This window comes from Buteo buteo, chromosome 24 (genome assembly GCF_964188355.1).
Source record: "Buteo buteo chromosome 24, bButBut1.hap1.1, whole genome shotgun sequence".
NCBI lineage: Eukaryota > Metazoa > Chordata > Aves > Accipitriformes > Accipitridae > Buteo > Buteo buteo.
This window is the reverse complement of record NC_134194.1, coordinates 5013261-5037633: the sequence shown is the minus strand read 5'-3', so window position 1 is coordinate 5037633 and position 24373 is coordinate 5013261. Positions and strand designations below refer to the sequence as shown.

At 37.5% G+C, this 24373-nt stretch overlaps 1 protein-coding gene across 1 annotated transcript in view; it reads right to left on the bottom strand.

Annotated features, from left to right (window-relative positions):
* The window catches only part of SPOCK1 (SPARC (osteonectin), cwcv and kazal like domains proteoglycan 1), a 328609-nt gene that overhangs the window by 196906 nt on the left and 107330 nt on the right, over positions 1–24373 (bottom strand). The window contains exon 3 of the mRNA XM_075056562.1: positions 22346–22391. Coding sequence (XP_074912663.1) covers positions 22346–22391 — 46 coding nt within the window. The remainder of the gene's footprint in view (positions 1–22345; positions 22392–24373) is intronic.

Here is a 24373-nt window from a genome sequence, read left to right as displayed (position 1 = left end):
GTATCACACAACTGCTAAATTCAGGATAAAAACTGGAACTAAAGGAATAGAAATGTTACAAACAGTTGGAGGATGAAAATGAATATAGACAAAACTAAAGTGTAAGAGGAAGAAGCTGTAAAGAGACAATTGTACTACCCCCCCCTTTTTTTTTTTAACCTGGCTTTCCTAAAGAAAAGGCTTTTATAAAAAGTGGAAATTAATACCATGTTCTGTGGGAGGAGCAATAGGAAGAGACTACAGAAAAATCCAGTAGTGTAAGGCTGTTATGCAGCATATCTTCCTGCATCTTTGCCTTGCACCCATAGACATAGTGGCACCTGCCAAGGACACGCAGGTAGTATCTGAAGGTACTTCCAGTATCATTCATTCAACATCAAGGACAGAATATTTTCCATGCACTCCACTGCTATTAATAGTTGATTCTTTTTTGTTTCACAGTCCTCCCACTATAACTAGCTCATATCAGAACAATTTTGCTCTCTTCCCTTCCAGTATTCTCCCTGCTTCCTTCATTTTATCTCCTTTTTGGCAATAACTTTTTCTCCAAGTTTTCTTTTCTCTTTAAATCTCTCTTCCTCACCAATTCCCCCCCATGGATCACTCCCATTTCCCTCTTCCTATTACCCTCCCCAAAACCTGATCAATCTATGCTCCTCATTTACTCCTCTTCTGCTGTTCCTTTTGCACACTTACCAGTCTGCAAAACTCATCTGTCTGGCACTGCTCCTCCTTAGGGGCTGTGGAGTAGAACCTGGGATCTGAAAATACCCTATAGTGGCTGCAGGTCTAGTGAAAACAGTGTATTTATTTGGAGCACAGTCCCTCCCGGATGCTTTATTGCATCCTGCCTTTTACCCTGAACAACAATATCTCCCCTTTTCTCCCTTAAAAAACTGCATAATCAGTCTAGTTAATTTTGAACCAAACAGAGTCAAGAAGAAAGCAAGGATCTGGGTTGAAATTCTGCCTCCACTAAGATAAATGACAGCATTCTCATTGACTACAAAGGGGGCTGATGTTAGAACATATTGTGCCTGTGAACTTTAAATCCTACAGGATTACACACAACAAACAGTGTCAAAAAGATTTCATCACTTTTTTCCTTATCAATTTACAGAAATTAGTTGCTGAAGGATATACAGAAATGTAGTAAGTTTTTCATCTGGATGAAACATTGGATAGAATTTGCATGATCAGACTCCAAAGTTTTCTAAAAATTCACTTGGCCATAAGGGTGAGTCCAACAGCACGAAGATGAAGGACCATCAGCAGTGATTTATAATGAAGCCACTAAATGGATGTGGGGCAAACAGGAGGTTTTCATCCTCAGTGAAAGTTTGTGGGTACTGATCAGTAAAGGGCAGGATGGGTATGTGGCTGAGGAAAAAAGTAAGGCTGTTAAATGGTAACTGGTTTATCAGTGACTCTTTCTGTCCTGGTTTCAGGACCTGGAGAGGTCCTTGCCCCCTTTTTGCCCACTGCTCCCTCCTTTCTGTTAGTTCATAATTATCTCAGTATTGAATACTGATTATTAAACACTGAATCTTGAATCCTGATTTAATATTTGGGACAGTCAAGGTGGCAGAACCTTGGAAGGATGATGGACTACATGGGAAGAGGAGGGATGGAAACAATTTTTGCAACTGTTTGGTTTTTCCCCATGAGTGGTTCTGCCAAAACTAAGAGAGTAGCCCTAGTAAAGAATTATAGAGCCCACAATTCATGGAGGTCACACTCACATGCATTTAAACTAAGCAGAGGAGAGGGGGAAAAAGAAAATTTTATTATTCTAATTACATGCACAAGGAACTAAAACTAAAACTCAGCTTTTATGATCTCATCTCAGGTTCCCACATAGCTGACATTAGAGCTGGAAAACAAAACTTTATCTCATAATTCTCAGTCTAACTGTTCACGGAGTTAGGGAACGGATTCACTCACAGACATGAAGGCTAGAATTAACTACTGGAACATCTAGTGTCATGGTCTGTGTATTGTTATGAGAAAGTCCAGGAATGGGGATTTAAATAATCTTCTGCAACTTTCTATGGCCATTTTCTATTATAGCAAAGGTGCACAATTTAGTTGCACTCTAAAAATGTAAGTGTAATTTCCAGACTGAATTAATCTAGGTTTACTTCTGGCAGTTGTTTTACAATTTTCCTCTGTGAGATTAAAGATGCTTTAGCAGTCAGAGTTTCCTTAGAATGAAGGAATTCATACTACACAATCTATCACCTTACAATTTGCTTTTTTATAAACTAAACCTATCAAGTGGTTTAAGTAAAAGGTGGCTGTGATGGTACTTTCCCTAACAGATGTGCTACAAATCTGACAGAAAGATAGTGATCACAAAGGACAGATTCCTACTGTATGGACATTCCAGGGATGAAGCATATTTACTTCTCTCTAATAGGTAGGATTCTTAGTTATAGATAAGTTTTGCTAACTTTCCAGTACGCCCAGAATGAGACAAAAAGGTTTTGCATACAAGAGAAGAAAAGAAGTTGAACACACAAGTAGACCAACTAGAAACAAAATTCAGACACTTTATATCATGGTCCCAGCTTGTTCCTAACTTGTTTAAGGTGATTTGCATGTATGGGAAACATCATTTGCTACACAAGCAAATAGACTACAATCAACAAACAAGAGTTATTAATGTTAAAGAAGTAGTAACAAAAAACAAAAAAAAAAACTAAACAGGAGTTTGCAATGCATTAGGGATTTGTGCTATGCATTGGTGACCCTGTTCCACAAAAGTAACAGTTTTGGGGTACCTGAAGGTAGAGATTAACTGGATCCAGTGTTCCACTACCCTTTTACCAGCAGTCTTTCCGTTCAACTCATCCTCACAGGTTGCTGTTACAGGAGTGAGGACATTCTCAGGCAGCCTCTGGTTGTATCCAGAGTAAAACAACATATAGAAAAACGTATCCACCCATTTGCTTGCCCCTTGCAAGTGGAAGGTCTCCCTCAAGATGACCATTGACCAAACTCAACTGTTTTCCCATCAAGCATTGTGCATTTATGACTTTATGCCAGGAAAATAGAAACTCTGCTCACTGTATGACATCTAGTTTATAGACAGCTTTTGGTGCCAAGAATATCTAATTGGTGTGCAATTGCACCTTTGTGCAAACCATTAGGAGGAAATTCTATGGCAGTGACGGGATGTACAGAAAAGTGTGGAATTACCTGCACACCCGGTCTCCTACTCAAGTGTACTAACTCTGCCAGTCAGCAGCTGAATTGGACTCTTCAGATAAGAGCAGCTTGGCACAGAAATTTCAATCACAGTATTGCTGCTCAGAGTCAGGTTTAAGTAACAGAGTTATTCTTCGTCATATCAATGATTCCACTTGTTTGCAACACAACAGAAGTCAGCCCTCCATATAGCAAAGAATTTTTGCCTTCCTTTCTTTTATTTAATTTGGTCCAGGAGACCATACTATCTCAAAGTGCACAAATCAAAGCACATAAGCTAAATCATCACTAGCATCTAGTGATTCAGGGAGAGAGGTGTGCACACTGAACACACATAAATCATATAGGAGTGATATCCTGCAGGCAAAAGGAATGATTTTGGGCATGTACAATACTTTAAAGTTCAAAATGTAATTTAAAGATGCTAAAACCTTCCTGGTAATCCTCACACCTTCCCCCCCCCCCCCCCCCATGTATATCTACTATTATATTCTAAAGGAATTCTTCTCTAATAAAATGCCATAATTTAATGCACTGATGGTAATGCTGATTCAATTTTCTGCTTGCATAACTATCTTCTAAATGCATATTATTAAAAAAAATCACTGGGCCTAGGTGTAAAAATCTGTACTTCTAATCATCTATGTAGCCAGAATTAATGGTCCAGTAATAAGTGTCATTTGATAAACTGATCTATCATACCTTATCTGCACTACCATAGCATAATATAGGCATCCACTAGTGAAACATTAAAAAAATAAAAGATCTGTTGGTTCTGAGCATGGATTAAAGGATTATTTAGCCAGATGAAATCAACAAGGGTAAAATTATTTCAAACAATGTGGAAACACCATTTGTTTCAAACTGAAAACTGGAGATTCTGGTGAAGAGCATGAGGAATACAAACAGTGGGTTGCGTTATTTATGGAAGATACAATCCTGGGAAAAAATCCAAAGTGCAGGAAAGAAATTCCCAAGTTCTCTTTAATTTTACATGCAATTTACACTGAAGAAAGATTAAATATATTTTGTTCAAATGCTTGCACATGAATGCAATTGTCTAACAGCAGTCAAATAAAACATGAACAGTCATATACAACAATAAGAATCTACCACTGGCCAGATCATTCCATTAGACTGATATTCTTTATGTGTCTGAATAATTACTAGTCCAGTTTAGGAAAACCTTCCTAGATTTCATGTCTGGAGCATTACAGCTGGGTGCACACATGAAATGGTATCTTAGTTCTCTGCACATTCAAAGCATACGAAACAAGGTGGAATTATTGAAGAGGAATGAAAAAAGAAGAGTACGTGCCCATGCTTGCAGTCAGAAGAGTTAGGTTTGGCATCATAGACCTTTGGAGAGGTGCTTAAAGAATCTCAGGTGCATGGCAAACTGTTGATTCTGGCAATTCTGCCAGCTCCATGATACCAGCAGTCAACAGGTCCAAGGGGATGGAACAGATTACAACCCTCTTCAGACCAGTAACCCATTAAATAACACGAGGTGAAAAAGTAGGGAAGAGGAAAGTTATAGATGTAGTTTATCTGCCCTGATAATATCCTAAATTTGTTTCAGTCCCAGTTGCATGTGCAAGCTTTATCACTGGACTGCATAATTAAGATCTTAACACACACATATGCTCCAATGTCCAGATGCCCTAGCACTAAGGAACTGGGAGCTATAAAGCCTCTGCCATGGTCCCTGGAAAACATATCAACAACTCTTTGTGACAGAAACTGTGTTACAACTTTTGTATCTTGGGGGGATGTGACAAGAATCTTTCAAACTGTCTAGCTTAACTGGAAAGAACAGAATGTAAAAGTGCCATTTCAAATCCTACTGCATATCATTCTTGCTCCTCTGATCCTGCCTATTTGCAAAACCAGCACCAAATACATTCACCTCCATGCCCACGTATACATAGATTGTTCCACACATACATAAAAACTCACAGGCATGTACACAGGTGTACCATCATACACAGAGGATGACCTTCTAGTTCCTAAACATGTGGTTTCTTGCTATCTGCTGTCATGAGTTTGAAAAGCCCCATTTTGATCAGTCTGAGAAAGGTTAATAAGGCTAGTAAACGATCGGTGAGGAAGAACTAACAGATCTGTGGTTAAGATGACAGCACTGAAGGGAAATGTTATATGAATGCTTGTTGTTATGAAAAGGACACTAAATTTAAGGTGGCACCCAATTGTTTGTCACGTCAATGGCACACAACACAAAAGTTTTCAATTCAAAGGTCTGAACTGTAAAAGGGATGTTCAGGTTACAAATTTCTAATGGCTAAGAGTACCAGAGGAGAGTACCAGAATAAATTGCTGGGGAGACTGTGGAGCATCCTGCACCGAAGGTCTTTAAGAACACGGTTAATAAGTGTCAGGAATGATGCAGCTACGGTTGATGCTGCCTTGGGGGAAGGGGTGGATTAGCTAACTCCTTGAGAGTCTCTTGAGATAACGTCACCCCATACCATTTCCAAAGCTTTGCAAGTTTAGTGGATTGAGGAACTAATTATTTATGTGAAAAGATTCTGATAGGATGATGTATCTACTAAACTAAGATTTTGCTGGATTTATAGTTTGTTCCCCGCCATTTTCATCTCTAGCAGATGAGGTGTGAAATTGCTTCAGTAGAAGGACGCAGCACATAACAGCATCAGACAGCATTTAGAAGAACAGAACTAAGACTGTCAAACTTAAGAATCATGCTGAGCTCACCACTACCACTGGATCTGCAGATTCTTTCTTTAAGGCATATTTGCTAGGAAACTGTGGAAGTCAGAGATCTGGTCACATGCTCATTTTTTAATGGTTGGACAATTCGTATTTTTTCAGTCTCTGCTATGAAGTAATCCCCTAGAAAACAGTGCTGAAGAGCAAAACTGCAAAATGGGACACATGCATAATCCTTCTGCTTCATGTGCTTTAGTCACTTTAAAACTTCTTTCAAATCCATGGCCTTGTAATTCATAAGCATTTGAAGAATGAGGCCAGATACCTCAGACACCATCTTATTATCCACAGCTTAGTCCAATTCTGCTAAAATAAGCATGCCCACACACATACGAGAGAGACAAGAAGGCCACCAGGTCACTACTCAGAAGTATACCTCCAGCAGAATCGATGAAGAGATCTGCGGCACTGTTGTGGCTACTGTGTTAAAGGAGGGCAAGAGATGAGAAGGTGGCTTCCTAATCCCTCAAAGGTTTTAGATATTTCTACCAACATTATCAACACTGCTTTTGCACCTCTGTACTTCTATCTGCCAGAGGAGAAATGGGCTAAATCCACAAGCCAAGATAAACAATTCACCTAAATTTAAAAGAAGAAGCTAATCTGGCCCAAATTTACTCTTATAATATATGCTGTCTATATTGATAGGAAAATGCACGTGATACTAAAGCTCATTAGCCAGGTTTATATCAGAATAACTGAAAAAGAGAAATATCCAGTGAGCATGCATTTTCCATCCAAGTAATGCAAGTCTAAGCTAAATTTAAATCACTGTAACTTCACTAAGGAGCCTGCACGTAACTGAGGGCAGAATTTGACACTGATGTAATTCTGCTTTTGTGTTCTACCTCTTACTAATCCGTTTTAAATCTATTTGTCATACACATCTTCCAGCTTTATAAGCTTAAAGGAATTTCTAGTACTTCCTCCGCTCTCCCCAAAGAAAAAAAGGATGCAAAGGAATTAATGAATTAAGATTTAATGCCCAACTTTAATTGCCAAGACAGGGCAATTATATTATAATTCATTAAAATAAAATCCATTCACCACACATATCCACAGTGTAGGCTCTTTATGTTTCAGACACATCACATAAATTCACGCTGCTCAATGGAAAATAAATGTTACTACTAATTTTTATTAAAATACTAGTTAATTCACATCTACCATAATTGAAATACAAGACAAAACATTGTTATTAGCCTGCTACTACAGACCATACAAAGATTTTAATGAACTTTTTTATTTAGTCAGCATGCTGAAAATTAATTTCTCAAACTAACAGTTCTTATCATTGAGGAAATTGCCTACATGTAAGAATGGCATCTTATAATTATTCAGTGCCTTAAAAAAAAGCATGCCTGTGAATATTTCAGACTTTAATTTTTAATAATTTCCTTTTGAAACATCTAATTGTGCCAATGTACTGGACAAACACATGGAGAGAGATACCAAAATAGAATTTAATGTAGACATCCCCAAAATTAATAAAAATGTTCTCATAAGAAAAACCTTTGTTCTAGACATATCTTTAAATCTTCCCTTCTTGGCCTCTCCACTGCACAGAAAGCAGTATTTCCATCTTGTACTACCTTGCTCCAGCAACCCCCTGAAACCCCATCCCTTCTTTCACTGAATACTAACTAGAAGTGAGATAAAAACTTCATATCTTAAGGTCTGGAGAGTCTGGATTCAGTATTTTAATTCAAAACAATAATTTTTAATTTAAAAGCTGCATAGAGATCACAGAATTCCAGTTCTTTCAGAAAAGCAAGCAAGGGACTTTTTTCTCTTTGCTAGATTGACAAAACAGACAGCATACTAATGGACAGGTAAAAATCAGCTATGCCAAAGGACTGTCACACAGCAAATCCATTATTAAACTATCTGATTCTTTTTCAAAGTGTTAAACATAATCTACTGCATACTTCATTTTCACTTCTCTCAGCTCTCTCTTTCTTCCTCCTCTCTTCCCAACTCAATGGAAAACAGTAAAAGTGACACTATCATAAATTTCCAGCTCCTGCAGCCTTCACCCCAACATGGTTTTTTTTTCCCCACTGACTATCTGGTGCTTTGCCATATTCTTAGCTGGGTAATTTTCTAATACTCTGGCCTTCACAAAGATGATACAAATGCTTAGAGGGGTGTGTTCCAGGAGAATCCTGCTGGTAAGGGACACCTGTCATGGTTATTTAATGTCACACAACTCCTCTGAGTTCTTTTCTTCATTTGAAAGCCTGGCAGAATTTGCTGTTCTTTAATGTTTCAGAAAACATGGGTAAAGCAATTTCCAAATATCTTGTGTTGGTGTATAAACTAGTATGAGCTCTGCCTAATTAGCATAGCTGTTGGTGTAAGCCTGTGAACCTGTATTGTCTATCCCATCTTATAACTAAGGGAACCAAAGAATTTTTGGGGAGACTCAGAGGGAAGACACTCCGGAGGGAGCCAGAAGAAAGGGGAATGCGAGACACTGAAAAGAATCGAGGACCCTGCACCAAGACTATGCACAGCATAGCTGGTACCACGACGCTAATCCACTCGACCCTTCTGGACTGCAGCATCCTTCCTGCAAAACAGGGAGGTCATGTAATGAACTACAACAACAGCCTGCACAACTTCTCTCCTGGACTGCACCATCTCTTCCACAAAACATGGAAGTAGTTTCAAGCATAAAATTCACTCAATTTGAGCTTCAAAATCGGGAGAACTGGTTTTGAAAACCTCATAAATTTAACAACCATTGTGCTTTTGACCTCTTCTTCTCTGGGGAAGTTGAGATCACAGTGTCTAGAAGAGGTCCCCATATGCATCTTGCCTTCCTGGACAGGATCTGTGCAATGTCTGATTCCACCTAACTTTAGCCTTCTGAAAGTTAATTAGTCTTATCTAGACCTCAAAGTTTCCTAATCTGAAACAGTTATTTCAGTGTCTGCCACAAAGACAAAATGGACAACTACCTCAGGCTAGGCATCTGGCTTTTGGACAACCGTGCAGACGAGATGAAGTTAAGCAACTATGTTCTGTTTAAAAGTACAGCCTGTGAAAAAGAATTTATTTGTTGTATCATTATAAAAACAACATCTATAGCTCTCGAGTACATTCCTCCTTTTGGGCTCAAGCTCTCACTAGATGGGTGGCCTCTCTCTCCTCTTTCATCTTAAACCTTTATTTTTTTTCCATTTTGAAAAATGGAGTACCTGACTGACTGATACAAAAAGGCCTATTTCCAAATCATATCAACAGCTCCATCTGTCAAAAAGTTCATCTTCAATGCAATTTCAAAAGCGGAGCTATCTGCAGTAGGTGTTTGCAATAGTTCCATACATCAAGCATGCTACACACAAATGCACCACATGACACTAACAGGGAATACAACTTCCTATACAAAGTCAAGGGAGAACAAAGTAATAGAAACTGAAAGAAGATAAAATGTTTTGTAGGCAGTAGTACACCAGCTGATAGCAATTTCTCTTTCAAGCCACAGTATACTTAATTTATTTATAGGCATTGGAAAAATGTTATTGACACAGTCCTGTGTAGGAAAATACACTAGAAGTGCCACTTTATGAAAAAGCAGCTCAAAAGGAGAAACATAAAGAAAATGAAAATTGTTTGCCTAAATATCCAAGTCAGATTTCTTGCAATAGAGTAACAATGAAGCTGGGAGCAAAGTTAAGCAATTAGGAGTGAGAACAACTAAGTACAACCTATACCCAGCATACAGCAATGGCATGTTTAGGAGTTCTATTGAGGAAATATCTAAAGATGAGAAGTAATAAGTCATGATCTTTATGCTCTAAACTATCACGACCAATATATTTATGTTTCTGATACTGGGACGTATCATCCACATTAAGGTCCTGCTGGTATATTTCAAATAGACTTGTGCTTTTCATGGCTTTAGGCTTTACTTTACATGGCTTTTCATGGTTTTACTTGGATACTTCAAATGGTTTGACCTCTGTAAATGTCATCAGCCCAAGTGGACATTCAGATAGATCAGGTATTTTCTTACCATGCTAGTAAGAAAAAAAAAAAAAGAAAGAAAAAAGAAAAAAGCCCCACAAAACACAAAAAGAAACAAAGAAAGGAGTGATTGCTGAAAAGTTTTCAGGCTCTATCATGAATGTCAGATTTTAGCTGACACTCATGCAAATGTGCAATTTGAAACGTTAGAAGAAGCAGTCTTCCCTTTGATGCACAGTGCACGCAGAAAGACCAGACAGTCTCAGTATTGCTGGAGATACACACTTTTTTTAACATTGCATTTTTATGTCAGCAACCTGAGAATCTCCCAAGATTTAAGAAAACCCTCACATAATTAAGCACAGGTTTTTAAACACTCAACACTATTGAAGTAACTTGAGCTTAGTGAGGTAAGCAATTGTGGAAGACAGACAGTTAACAAAGACAACCTGGAAGATGAGTAAGAGCATTTGGCTTTTGGTTGTATAAATGGCTGTCAGATGGATATTCACTGTGGCTATTCACCACAGTGAAGGGGTGCTGAGAAGCTTAAATTTAAAATGAGCACTGCTATTTGAAAAACTAGATAAAAATATAATGCCTTTTTAAGGGCATACTGCAGACAATCATCATGTGACTCTTGTACCACTTGTATGTCAGGCAAATTGTAGAAAAACCAGGAGGGAGGGAGAGAAACAAATGCATTTGCACCTACAGAAGAATGGACATTTTGCAGTTCTGCCATTAATGTCAAGGATGCAAGGTGGTGATGACTGATAAAATCAAAGATGGAAATGTTGCTTACATAAGTACACAATTATTGCACCATGCTCTCCTTTGACATAGCTAAATGTAATCTGGATTTTGAGGATAAATAGGTCCTATGGGTTAGAGCGAATGTACTATAACCGTAAAAACCATTAGTGCTAGAGTTCAGAATAGAATTAACAAATCATGGCTACTTTTTTTTTAAGCTAACACTGATTCCTTAGGTAGCTTTATGGTCTACTGAGAGAGAAGCAGACACATTTTTTCTTAGATGTCTGTATTCAACACTATGAAAAGCAGGGTTTCTTCCCCTTTCTCAGTTTTGCAGACTTCTGCAACCTGTGTCAGCAACTTTTCATTGCTTGGTTTTAAATATGAAAGGTCATTACAAAGGTCCCCACTGAACAGAGAAACAGGCTTAAATGCTGGAGCCTTCACAACAAAGATACATTTGCTCTCAGAGACTACTACATGCATCTTCTGATTTTTTTTAACCCCCAGCAACTAAAAGAAAGGAGAAACTCCATTAACACACTGATGTATCACGTTAAAATAATTACTATAATGCTTACTTACATTGCATTAAAGATTGCTGTAATGTGCAATGATCCCTAGTATTGCTTATCTGTACATCCATTTATCACAGAGCTCTGTTTATCTGTTGCTAAGGGTAAGATGGCAAGCGGAGGACTAGGTGATTCAATTGCTCAGCTTATAAATTAAAGCTATCCCAGGAACAGAACTTACCTTATATATATATGTATATATACAGATTCAATTCTACTGTTTGCCTCGTGGTTAAAGTGAACATGACAGTTCCAGATTTTGCGGCAGCACTTCGCTTGTATGCATCGCTCTCATACGACTAAAGAGACACTGGAAAGATGCACATATATAAGACAACAACACTGCTTGCTAATCTCCCCTAGATAATACAGATCAAATCCTCAAAGAGAGGTTTCAAGAGGGACAGTGGAAGTCAAATTCTGGTCTTCAGATATAGCTTTCCTGTCCCTACACTTTAAAGACAATGTATGTAAAGTTAACAAGACCTTTAAAGAAAGCTGTTGGGCAATAACTGACAACACAGAGACACATATCAATGGCAAGGTCCATTGATATATTGCAACCAGAGGACACAGAAAAAAGACAGAACATAATTAAATGACTAAACAGTGCTTACCAAACTGATACTAATTTTCAACACACTATGATTAGGGAACTTTTTAGTGCAGAACGCCACCAGAAAACATATGAAAACTTTTTCTATTAATCTTGTGGCTCATACCATTTTGTAGTTTAAAGTAACTTTTCAAATGACCAAGGAATGCAAAGCTAGAATGCAATCAACCAGATTGGAGCAGAAATACTATCATTTTATGCAAATACGTTTAATCTGAAGCAATAAGAACAGGAAGAAAAATAGCTGTGATTCAATTAGTGTTTTGATGACCTGGGCACTTAAATCTCCTTCTGCTATAAACCTAAGTCCTAAATACACATGCATTGTCATGTTTTATCTAATGAATTGAAAGAGACTAATTAACCAATTTTCATTCAAATCTTTAATCTTAGGGTTAGATCATGGCCTTTATTCCTGCCTGGACAAAAAAAACCCCACTATTATCCAAGTACAGAATCATCCATAGGAAGTCCTCCTGACTCTATACTAGAAAGCAAGTGAGATAGGGAGAAGCAGTCAGAGAAAATGGGCTGCTTTTTGCCAGTCCCTCTTTACATTCATGGAGGTTTGCAAGCCTGTGACAACCATGCTTGTCGATCTTGAATTTTATGCACATTGCTCCCATCAAATGAGAACCTGTATTTTTTTAGGTGGTGCCAAAATGTCTGTCAAGGATACTGATTCATTTATTTTCACTTCTTTGCTTTGACTGGAAATCTATTTTAAGAAATACCTTCTTCAGCATTTCTTCTGTACTTTCAATGAAATTAGCTGGTTTCCATTAATCAAAATACAATCACAGAATCACAGTGCTAGAATGGCAATTCTGGGAAGGATGCTGATTCAATTCCCCTTCTCCATAGCTAGGTCCGCTATCAATGTGTCATTATCTGCAACACATTTATCTAACACGTTTTAGAATACCTTCAAAGATGGAGACTCTACATCCTCTTTAAAATAACTCTCCCAGTGCTTAAGTATTGCTGTCATTACAAAGGCTAAAATTAATCATCTTTGCTGCAATGTAAACATATTGCTCCGTGTTGTATCCACAATGGACAAAGAACAAGTCCCCCACTTTGCAGTTCATTTTATGTATTTGAAAATAGGATTTGTGGGTTGTTTTGGGTTTTTTTGTTGTTGTTGTTTAGTTTGTTTGTTTTCTCTCCACAGAGGAGGTGCTCCTCTTCTTCAGTCTTTCTTCAGAGAGTGTATTTTCTGCAACTCTGATGGTATCTGTTACCTTTCTCTGGGTACTTTCCAGTTGATTCATAGTGTTCTAGAAGCCTGGTACTCAAATCTGGACAATGTGTTCCAGCCAAGGTCTTACTGGCACTGACTAGAGCAGAAGGATTACTCATAGTTACACATGCCAGTGCAACATTTGCCTTTTTTGCAACAGAATTACATTGTTGACTCATGTTCTATTTGTAATCCATTGTAATCCCCTACCCTTTTTCTCCAAGTTTATTACTATTAAATTTTTTTCATCTTGTTTTGTGCAGATGGTTATTCTTACCTAAGTAAAGAAATTTGTATCTGCCCAGACTGAAAGTTATCCTTTGTTTTCAGACCATTTCTTTAATTTCTTAAGGCAACTGTGAATTTTATTTCTGTGCTACATTTAATAAGCATACTAATTTCAAGATCTACAATTTTATGAAAATTATTAATAATATTGAACCCAAAATAGATAGAGGAACCTTACTCAATTTATCCTTCCAGCCAGACATTGAACCACTGACAGCTACTACCAGAATGTAGTTTTCCAACTGATTTTGTATCCACCTCATAATTATTTCTTTTAGACAATATTTAACTTGTTTATAAGACAGTAATTTAAGCCAATGTCAAAAGCCTTATTAAAGATATGTGTTACTGCAAGTTTATCCCAGAGTCTCAAGGCCTGTAAATGTCACAGAAGAAAATTAGTTCTGTTTGACATCCATACCAGCTTTATTTATCCCCTTATCTTCTTGATGCTAACAAATACTTGCTTTAATATTTATTCCAGTACTTTTTTTTTTTCAGGATTTCATGTTCAATTCACAGGATATAGTTTCCAATTTTCTTCTTTTCTCCAACTTTAAAAAATGTGCATGCTGCTTGTCCTTTCCCAGTCTTCTACAATTTCATAAATTTTCAAAGATAACTTTCAGTATCTTTATTTCAGCCAATTCACTTAAACCTTAGATCAATTCCAGCTGATTTGCAACCATCTAATTTACTCAAGCCTGTTCTTTCCCTAATCCAGAATCTTACACTTCAGCTGAAGATATTAATTATGATAGCCGCCTGGTCACAGCTGACCTTTCAAGTGAAAACCAAAGCAAAGACAGGTAACAATGCTTTGGTCTTCTCAGCAATGCCTTTATATAAGTGTCTCTCTCCACTGAGCAGTGAACCATCATTTTTCTTGATTTTTCTTTTTCTTCTAACACACTTATAAAAACCTGTTATTCTTAAGTCCTTGCCCAAACATCTCATTTTATACTTGGCTTTCTGAGTTTGGGGCTACCGTTTGCGCTCCCCTAAGAGTTCAACCTAGTTGCGCTTTCTCTACTAACTCCCTGCCACTGCAGTTGCTAAGAGCTTTACCATTATCCAAGCTTTTGGATAATTCATGTCCTTTACATTGAGGAAATGCCACTTATCCTAATTTTTCTTCCTCTAGTTTCTGCCTTACCAATTCTCAGTTTACTGAAACTGATTTTGAAATAACTTGTCTTTACTTTGATGTTCTTTTCCTAAAAAATTTGCATTATATCCTTTTATGGCCATTGTCACTCTGCCTTCTACTTTCATTCTCCACAGGAGTTCCTGTTTTTCAATTAGAATTAAATGACAGTTAGTAATCACCTATTAACTCACAAGCATATAAACACGTTTAAATACTGTGCAAATTACTCTTCTGACTGGCCAGTGATTTAAAACTAACTCTGACATGCAGTATAAATCTACTGCTATGTCATCCAATATTTAAGTCAAATAGTATTTCAAGGCTGGAGACTTTGCCCCTGATTGGTTTGGCCTATTTAAGTCAGAAAACAAACCGAAGCAGCTAGTTTGAATAATACACTGGGGTCTCTCTTACAGCACATAAGGAGGGAAGCTTTGCAGGCATGTATTTTCCAAACACACTTCTTTTTTAAAGGTTTAGGTAAGTTTCCAAAAATGATCTCCTATATACTGAACTGAAGCAAAGGGAAGGAGACCCCTGCTCACTAAGTGATGTCAATGAGAGAAGGGTTGGGCCCTGTGATACTCCAAAAAATATATTTACTTCAGTAGGATCTGGATCAGCATGGGAAGGCATGAATTTCCCTTTAAAAATCATGTTTGCTTCATAGTCAATGAAGTAAGAGATATTAAAAGAGAGCCAGCACCATTATTGACAAAACTTAACAAGTGCTCCCCAAGTGCTAATAAAATTCCAGACAAGCAACCTTATCAATCATTGTCTCAGTTCAAAGTACATCAGCCATAATACAATCACAGACAGGGACCCCACCTCTGTCACTTCTGATGCCATATTTAATGACAAAATTGGTTGCTTACAAGCATATAAGGAATTTAATATTATGCTTCTAGTGCACAAAGAGAACCACGTGCATCTGCTTGGAGGATATAAGCAGCCATATGTGCTTGAAATGCATTTGATGGAAGATAGTGTATTTCATGTGCTGTATCTTAGCTATTGTTTTCTGTTGATTCAGTTAGCATGTTTTAAAATTGTACTGATTTACTGAAGATTTACAAACATAATTCATGTGTAGTTGTCCTACGAATAAGCCTCTAATTCAACCACAGTCAAAAAATAAATTGCAAAATAAGTTATTCAATTGAAATCTGCCATCTGAGGCACAGTAATAGAAAACATTTATTATAAAACTAACATATATTTGTGGCTAGAGATGTGTACAGTACTAAATAACTCTCTGAAAGGAATTTATTCAGGCTTTTCTGAAAGAACATCTTAACTGGGCTAACAGAAAATTACATGTTCAAAAATAATTGCAGGTTCTATGATTTTTATCCTGCATCACAGGCTTCCCATTATCATCCTTTTTGTTTTGGAAGGCTTATGTATTTTAGGCAAACTTTATTCTGCACAGCTGCAGGCAGCCATTTCTGGAGTCTGGATTTGCCAGTTAGACACTGGAAAGGCATAGGTACAATTCAATGTAGGAGAGGAAGCATGAATACCAATACATCCATCTCTAGATATAAAGCTCTAAATTTGACAAATTCACTTCCATGGGGCTGCTGGACTGTGAAAGTCATAGGCTATGCTATGCTGGAGGCCACAATCCACTCAAAAGCAGTGTTTCTCTTCAAAAGTGAGGGTATTTTGCCAGTTCAGACTTTCATTAGTGCTCAGGGGGAATTCTTTGAAATGATAGAGAGTTCACATCGAGTCTATGCGAGCATGTATGACTAAAGTCATTGATAGGTCCAATTCAGGCAGATGAAGATTTTCACACAGTACAGTGGAAGAGGGATTTTGGAATTTTTTGTTTCCCCCTCCAGGGCAGATAATGAAAGCCCTGAGCAGTAATACCCCTGCCCAGATTTCTCAGTTGCTGGGGAAGAGGATTGGGAATAAAGACAGTGAAAAATAAAGACAAAGGCTGGAGGACAAGGGGGAAAATTCAGACTATTTCTCATCAGGAGCTTCTTTTCCTGAGAAGTCCAGCAGCTTGGAACACTTGGGACTGCTATCACCAGCAATGAGTAAAATTGTACCATGTTTCTAGCCAGTCCCTTTGCCTCAGTGCAGGAGGCAGGGTCGAGGTAGAAGACTCAGGCCAGCTCAGTCCACTGCAGTCATCTGCTGGTGTCAAATCAAAATGGAAAGGGTGAGACGTGCACCTACTTGAACAGAAAATTCCACAGTTCAGTGGATGGTTTTAGACATAGATTTGGGAAAAAGCTCAGCACTACAACAGAATCAAGTTTTTTCCCCCCTCTTACTGTGTCCTTCTACAGCCTTGTTAATAATAACAGCAGGTCAATGGTCTAAACGTTTTTGGATTCAGAGCTTATGTATCTGCAATACAGAGTGGATTCCATTACTTCCACAGTTCCTATGTTCTGGGTAACGATGCTTTAAAAAACAAGCTATGTGGCAAGCAAATTTGACACCATTCCAAACTGCTTCCAGAAGCTTTAAACCTAACAAAATGTACTCTTATTTGTGCACCTTATTGGAAAAATTAATAACATCCGTTTGTCTGTAGAAGAATTTACTACAGCTATTGAGAGGTGGCTTTTAGCAGAAATTGTCAGTAACTTAAACTTATTTTTTTTATTTAACAGTTTTCACTTATAATAATACATAAAGTCTTAATGAGTTAATTTTCTGGGAAGGACATCAGACACATTTAATTTCCATGCCAAAATCTCTGACTTGAGAATGTTACACTAAACTTTTTCCTTGATTCCCACTTTTCTTTCTTCAATGCAGATTGAGAAGACTAGGAATGTATGTCAAGTTAGCTGTCAAGCTCCTTAAGAACTCTCAAATGACCTGTCAGAAAAAAACCCCAAACTAACCCTTTGATTCATATTTTAAAATCCTGACTAACCTGCCCCTTCCACTCTTCTGCTTTCTGGATTCTGCAACTCTGACAGAATTGAGTTCAATATTAATGACTAGCAATCATTTTCAGGCTATACGCTCTCCTGCCTTCTGCAGTCCGAATGCCTCGTTAGCTTGGCTCAGTCGGTAAGATGCTCACCTTTGTATTGGTTTCTACTGGGTTCAAGATGAATAAAAAGCTGGGCTGGTAGCTAGGCTAAAAATAAATGCTGATCACTCAAGTACTCTCTGAGACACAGCTGAACCATTCAAGTTGACTTCCCTTGAAAAGGCGTGTTATGCAAAGATACCTTGTGTGACTCTCTAGGGGTTGTTTCAGTGAAAGTCAGGTGTGTTTTTTTACAAAACAAGGTATTTCTTTTCTTGAGACATACATGCAGATATTTCTCTCTGCACTGCAAGCAGAAAGCAGACAGCTTGATTCCACTGCTATTGTTTTTAAATGCATAATTAAATAATTCAATCTGCTGAATAAAGCTAGCCTTTTTTTTTTTTTTGTAGAAAAGAATATAAGTTGGTTGGACCCAGCAGACTCTTCTTTAAAAGATGCAAATGAAATACAAGCCTAGAAGCAGAACTCTGCTCATTTTCAAAACCTCTGACTGCTGTTGGTTTTCAAATCTCTTAAACATACTGAGCCCTCCAGCTGCCTTTGCGAGATTACTTCTGGCAGGTACGAGCCACCTTCAGTTACTTCCAAGCACTGCTCTCCCAATTCCCTCATCATGATTCTACAGCCTGGGTTCCATATAAAGACTTCACAATTAGAATATTCAAACATGATTTTACATTTAGAGTTGAGAAATAGACTTTAAACATTAAAAACTTGTAAATTTGTCCCGAACAGTGGGTATTCACACAAGTTAGCCTTAGCTTAGTAATGCTAGACTCAGATTTCCCATACAACCCAGGGAGAGAGGCAGTTTTTTGCTTTCATTCACCCACTGGAGAAGTTTTTTCTCTTCAGTCACTGTAGGAAGAACCTTGGTGTTGTGAGGTTAAAATTTGCTTTTGGGATATCTCTCAAAATAACAATTGTGTGGTGAGAACCTGGAGCTGCTACTACACAAGAGCAAGCTAGGACTCCTTACTGCAGGATCTGCACAGGCTCTCTGGATATAAGAACCCCAAAGAATACAAAATGAAAGCTTTTCTATCTCCAAAAACATACAAGAGTACAGGGGGCATTTAAACACCCCAAAGCCAAAAGGAACAACATGGAAAAAAATGTCAGGGCAGGGTGAATGGAGAAGTAAAGACTGAAGACAGATTAAACAATTTTCTTGCAGTTTGCACCACAAAAGGTCTAGGACAAATTCTTCTGACTATTCTTTTTTCTCTGTGTGGAAAATGACAGAAATTAAACATGTGCTGGAAAACACCTGGAAAAGAGAAAGAAAGCATTCCTTCCTTCCTTCCTTTGTCTCGGTGCTTCCTATTTAAATGGTACTCTATATACACATACATATAGTATATACACCTTTACACATGTATATATAACTATATGGATATATAAACCGAGCATTAGTCTTGTCAGCATCTGATTCATGTGGGCCAAAGCAGCAACATGACGTGATTTCTCTTCTTTTCATTTTTTGGGTGACAACAACATAGGAGTCAGTGGCTAAAGACTCACATGCTCCATGTATATGTAACTAAAGTAAGCAACAGTTTTCTAAGGTAATTTTTTTTTGTAAGAAATCTCATTAGAAAGGAGTGGCTATTTTAATGTTCTAGTGAGGGTGAATTTTACCACAGCCAAGAGTAGTGACCACTTTGTCAAAAAGAATGACCTATTGGCCAAATAAAATCCATCTGTAAGATTTAAATAAGACAAAAGCAGTGCACAGATCTCTGTGCAAGGCCGAGTATCATGCTCAAACTGCATTGCCTAGTCTACATTCTGCTTTCTGACAACAGACTATCCATAGTCTTGGAGAATTTTTAAACTGATAGAGAAATGATCCTTTTCTTTGTAAAGAGATGGGAATCTTTAACAGATGTACAACTGTTTGTATCGCTTCAAGGTACCCACCTGTGATTTTAGATTCTCTAAAATGATTTGTGTTTTTGCTCAGTCAGACATCTCAGTAACACAATGAACAATACAGTTTTAAAGCATGTCAGTTCAAAATCTTTTTGCAATATTTTGCCAGGATTTACCTTTTTGCTTTTCCTCTTGGAAAGAAAGAGGGTCACAAGGCCTCTGAAGGTGGTAGGAGCCTAAGTTCCATTTGAGGTCAATAGGATTTGTAACCCTAAATCCCTCAAATGCCTTTGAAAATCTCTGTGGATATATGCCTTAACAAAAACATCATCTTTCCCTTTCCTTTGACACTTAAGTTCCATACAGACAGAGAATCCACACTCTTCAGCTGTAACATGTAAAAGCCCCCAAGGATATTCCTGCAAGCTACCTACAGACAATACAAGGAACATGCCTGGCAATGGAAATACAGAAGTAGATGTAAAGTGGAATTTTCAAAAGCACCTTCAGAGACTTCCAATGGGTATTTTTTCCCTAAACACTTTAGTAATTTTGAAGATTCAAATCTCTGATCAGCAAAGCTGCTCCCTTTTATGACTCCTGTTTGTAAAATAAATGACTGCCAAAGCTGAAACTGAAAGCAAATAAAGAAAGCATTGTAGTTCCATCTCCTCCACTGGCCTGTCATTTATCTAGTTATCCCTTCATTCATCTGTTCACGCCTTTCCTTCTCCTTCTGAACTGACTCACTCTTTCTTCTCATTTGTGGTATGATTCACAAGTATAATTTCATGGTGTTTGACTTCCAGAGGCATAAAAATGTTTTTCTGTAACATGACTTGCTTTTTTTCTTAAGCAGTTATTAAAAAACTAGCAACTAACTAAACTATTGGGCACCTCCTGCAATTATGCAACACCGATATTATCTAATATTATTTAACCATTATCCACTGGTTAAATCCCAGTGACACCAGGCATAAGTCACGCTTGGAGAAGGCCATGTACATTTTAATTTGCTGTCTCCTTCTGCGTACCACACTGTGACTGTTTCACCATGAACTCTTTTTTTCTTTAAAAAAAAAAAAAAAGGCGCGCACTACCTGCCTGCTCATTAATTTGCCTAAGCAATTTTCTTGCAGGAATACCTTTTCTGAATGTGAAATCACAACAATTATATATCCAGATAGCCACTTCACGTTCTGAAGGGCAGAGGAAGTCTCACACTCCACTTGAATGCCACTTAACTTTGAACACAGGATCCCAAAGAGAGGAGGACTGTGCAATGAATCGAGGGATCTACATGACTGAAATTCATTTGTATTGTAGTTACCATGTACATGATCATTCCTTTCTATATGACTTCAGGACAACATGTTTTCAAATCCCTACAAATTTCAGAGCAGAAGTAGATTGAAACTGATTGAATACCATTTGAATAAAATTCTAGGACACTGCCGTTCTGCAAGTTAAGAGGCATGATGGACAATAATGAACCAAAACTAGTCAAAGAAATCCAAGATCCTAAAAACACCTTAAGCAATGGAAAAACTTTACCATCTACCTGTGATTTTACAGCTGTAATATTCTCCCCTCATATGTGTTCTCAAGCAGGAGTTATATGAGCTTCACTGAACATTACAAACAGGAAAAATGAGCAACTGTCAAAAGGCAAACAGAGGAGCTAACTGACTTGCTCTTTATATTGTCTGCTGTTATCTTCCACAAATCAAACAGCTGATAACTGGTTCTACCAAATGAAAAGAAGCTGTGCAAAATGTAATTTTTAACATTTGTCCTGAAAAAAATACATTCTGGAAACCTTTAAGAAATAATAAAATACAAGACCCAAGTGGTTTCATATTACACTTTTTGAGGGTGCTCCGGTATGGACCATTACAGAACCTTAGTGACAGAGTGACAAATATAACAAATAGCAAAGTTAAAGTGCAATATTCTGATTTTAAGGACCAAATTATGGCATAGTATCAGCTTGCACTACTTTTGTATCTGTCTTTTGGAGGACAGACTGCTGAGATTTCTTTGCGTACAGTGTTCTTTACTGACGAGACATTAAGTATCAAATACAACCCAGCAACATCAGGGCTACTAGTGTTTCCAGCGATGTTCATCTATGGCATTTAGAGTGAATGTCTCTTACCATCCCAGCTGAAAAGTTTGTTGCTAGCTATGAACACCAAGCAGAGAATGCCTAATGTGGAGTTGCTATCCGAGATCTCTTTTAAGTTGTCAATTTGAAGTTCTTTTTCCTGGCATGGTTATTGTTTCCAGTGCTACCCTGGACATAATAATTAGAATATTTTTTATTGTTTTTTTCCTATCCTTCGGTGGCTGGCCTAGAAATCGTTGAAGTACTGCCATAACTTAACAACTCACCAAGACAAAGTACAAAATGTCATTTACAGAATCTGCATCTGAATCAGCAGCATATACACAACACCCTTTTCTTTTGAAAAACAGCCCTGAAATTCATACATTACAACTGGCTTCAAAGAATTGGCCCCTGAAGTGTTAGGAAGTACAGTAATCATGTTTTTAACATGAAAGAAAATGTACCTGTTTTAAATTGCATGTTAGATTGAGATTCATGGTTACAGAGAATCTTTCTAAGCATATATATCATCATTGATTATAAACTGGAATGGATGGAGATTAAAAAATGTGGCTGAAAAAACCAGAGATGAGTCAAACCCTTGTACATAAACCAGCTCAAGCTGTGACTAAGTTGGGAATGAGACGTAAGTATGAATATAGCTCTTCACTAATGCATGGGACAGATGAGGAAGAAAGGCATAAGTATATGGAGATATCACAAAATAGCAGAAGACAACCACAAAACACATACTAACTTTACCTTGATCAAAAGGCTTGTTTGGATTCCAGTTTCTGAAATAATCATCCTAAATGGAGAGGAAAAAAAGGAAACTTAGGAAAAATATAATCAGTCTTTTCATTACAATTTTACATAACTAAACTACAAATGCATCAACTCATCTTTTGATGCTAACATATTTAGCCCAAATCAGATAAGACTTTCAATGGGTTGTGTCCTACAGAATAGAAAATGCAGATTAGAAATTAAAGAATAAAGAAATTCCTTGGATTCAGCACCTTGAATTTTTCTTCTGAACTGTTTTTCAAAGTATGTTCATTATTAAATATTTTCTGATAACTCTGTATTATTTCATATCAGTCTACAACTTTTGATAACAAAGATATGAGCATATTGTTCAGATAACGTAACATGATCCACACCATCCTGGTTTGGTGAAAGGTCAGCAAAGTAAATCCAAAAATACTTATACTCCTTTGGACACATGTAAATCACACCATTGTGAATGTACAGAAATACAGCAATAATATCATAAGCATTGTACTTCAAGTACAATAAAATCCAGGAGCACTTGCAGTGAATACTTTTGTCACTGTTCTCATCATTAAATTTTAAAAATCTTCTTAAATCTAATGTAAAGATACTATTCTGCTGTGAGTCCTGTGGTTCTGTTTTACATAATTCTGATTGGACTTTAAAATGGAGAAAGTAGAAACTGTCAGAGTGCCTGGGCAAATGATCGTTCTGTTGCAACTGAATCTCTGCACAGAAAGAATAGAAAACCCTTCTGTGTGTTGGATTAATTTGTATTCTATGCACTTAGCAAATATTTACCTGAAGGCAAAGTTTCCCCCACTTCAGAGTGCCATCAACCCTAGTCCTCAAGAACTGGAATATTTAGTTTCAGCATATTCTGTACATCTCACTTGTGTCCTCCTTGAGAGGATGTGATAACAACAGAATAATGTATTTGAAGTGAGGAAGCATGGAAGATTTCTCTAACACTGTGATATTTTTCTGCATATTAATCTTTATTTCCTTTTTAATATATCCAGTATTCTATATTCATTTCTTGAGGGCTGCCACTGAAGAGATGTCTTTATCAAGCTGTCCAGGATGACACCTAGATTTCTTTTGCGTGCCAGAAGGGTAACTGAAAACCCATCAGTGTGAATAAGACACCTAAATTATTTCTTCCATAGGGCTTTGTTTACCATTTATCTCCAGTCCACTGAATTTCACATGCTCTCATGCTATCCAGTCACCCTAACCTGGAATATTTTGGAGACTTGGAAGCCAGCATGTCTTACTTTCTGGGTTCAGAACAGCCCACAGGGCTGTTACAGGAGGAGTGGGGACTCTCCACGCCCTCACCGAACCCCAGGAGATGCAGCTCATTCCTTTCTGAATGCTGTGGCCAGCATGAGAAGCAGAAAGTACTAATGCTTACAGCATGGAGAACTGTGGACTGCTATCCTGCTCTTCTCTGCCTGCTCTGGGGACAGGCAAGGACAGGCAAATGCTCCCTGTAATGAAGGGGACTGGAGGTAATTCTGCATGACTATCCAGAGGAAGTGCATTTTCTTTCTCAAAGTATATTCGTGCTTGGTGTCTATACTGACTTCATGGACAGTGACAATGTTCCACAATAACAACAGAGATTATTATTCATAATTTATTTCAGATACATCAGAAGTGTCTATACTTTTTCTTCAGAAGTACAGGGTTTGGCACCAGAAATAGAATCACAGACTTGCCTTTGAATTCCACAGCTTTGTTAATACAAAAACCCCCTCATGTTTATACAGTGCTTTGTAATTGATTATGATGTACTGCTAAATTCACCAAGCATTAATCACTTTTCAGAATGTGTTGGGTTTTAAGCTTTTTGAGCAGAATAATTTTTTTCCAGCAACAAAATATTCTTTTTTTGCCTGCTTACATTTTTTCTTAGGTGTTGCTTTGCTGCTGGGTTTTAAGCATCAGAAACTGTTAAATAATTCAAATCCCAAGAAAGATTTCTTATGCTGTTGGCATATGGAACCAGTT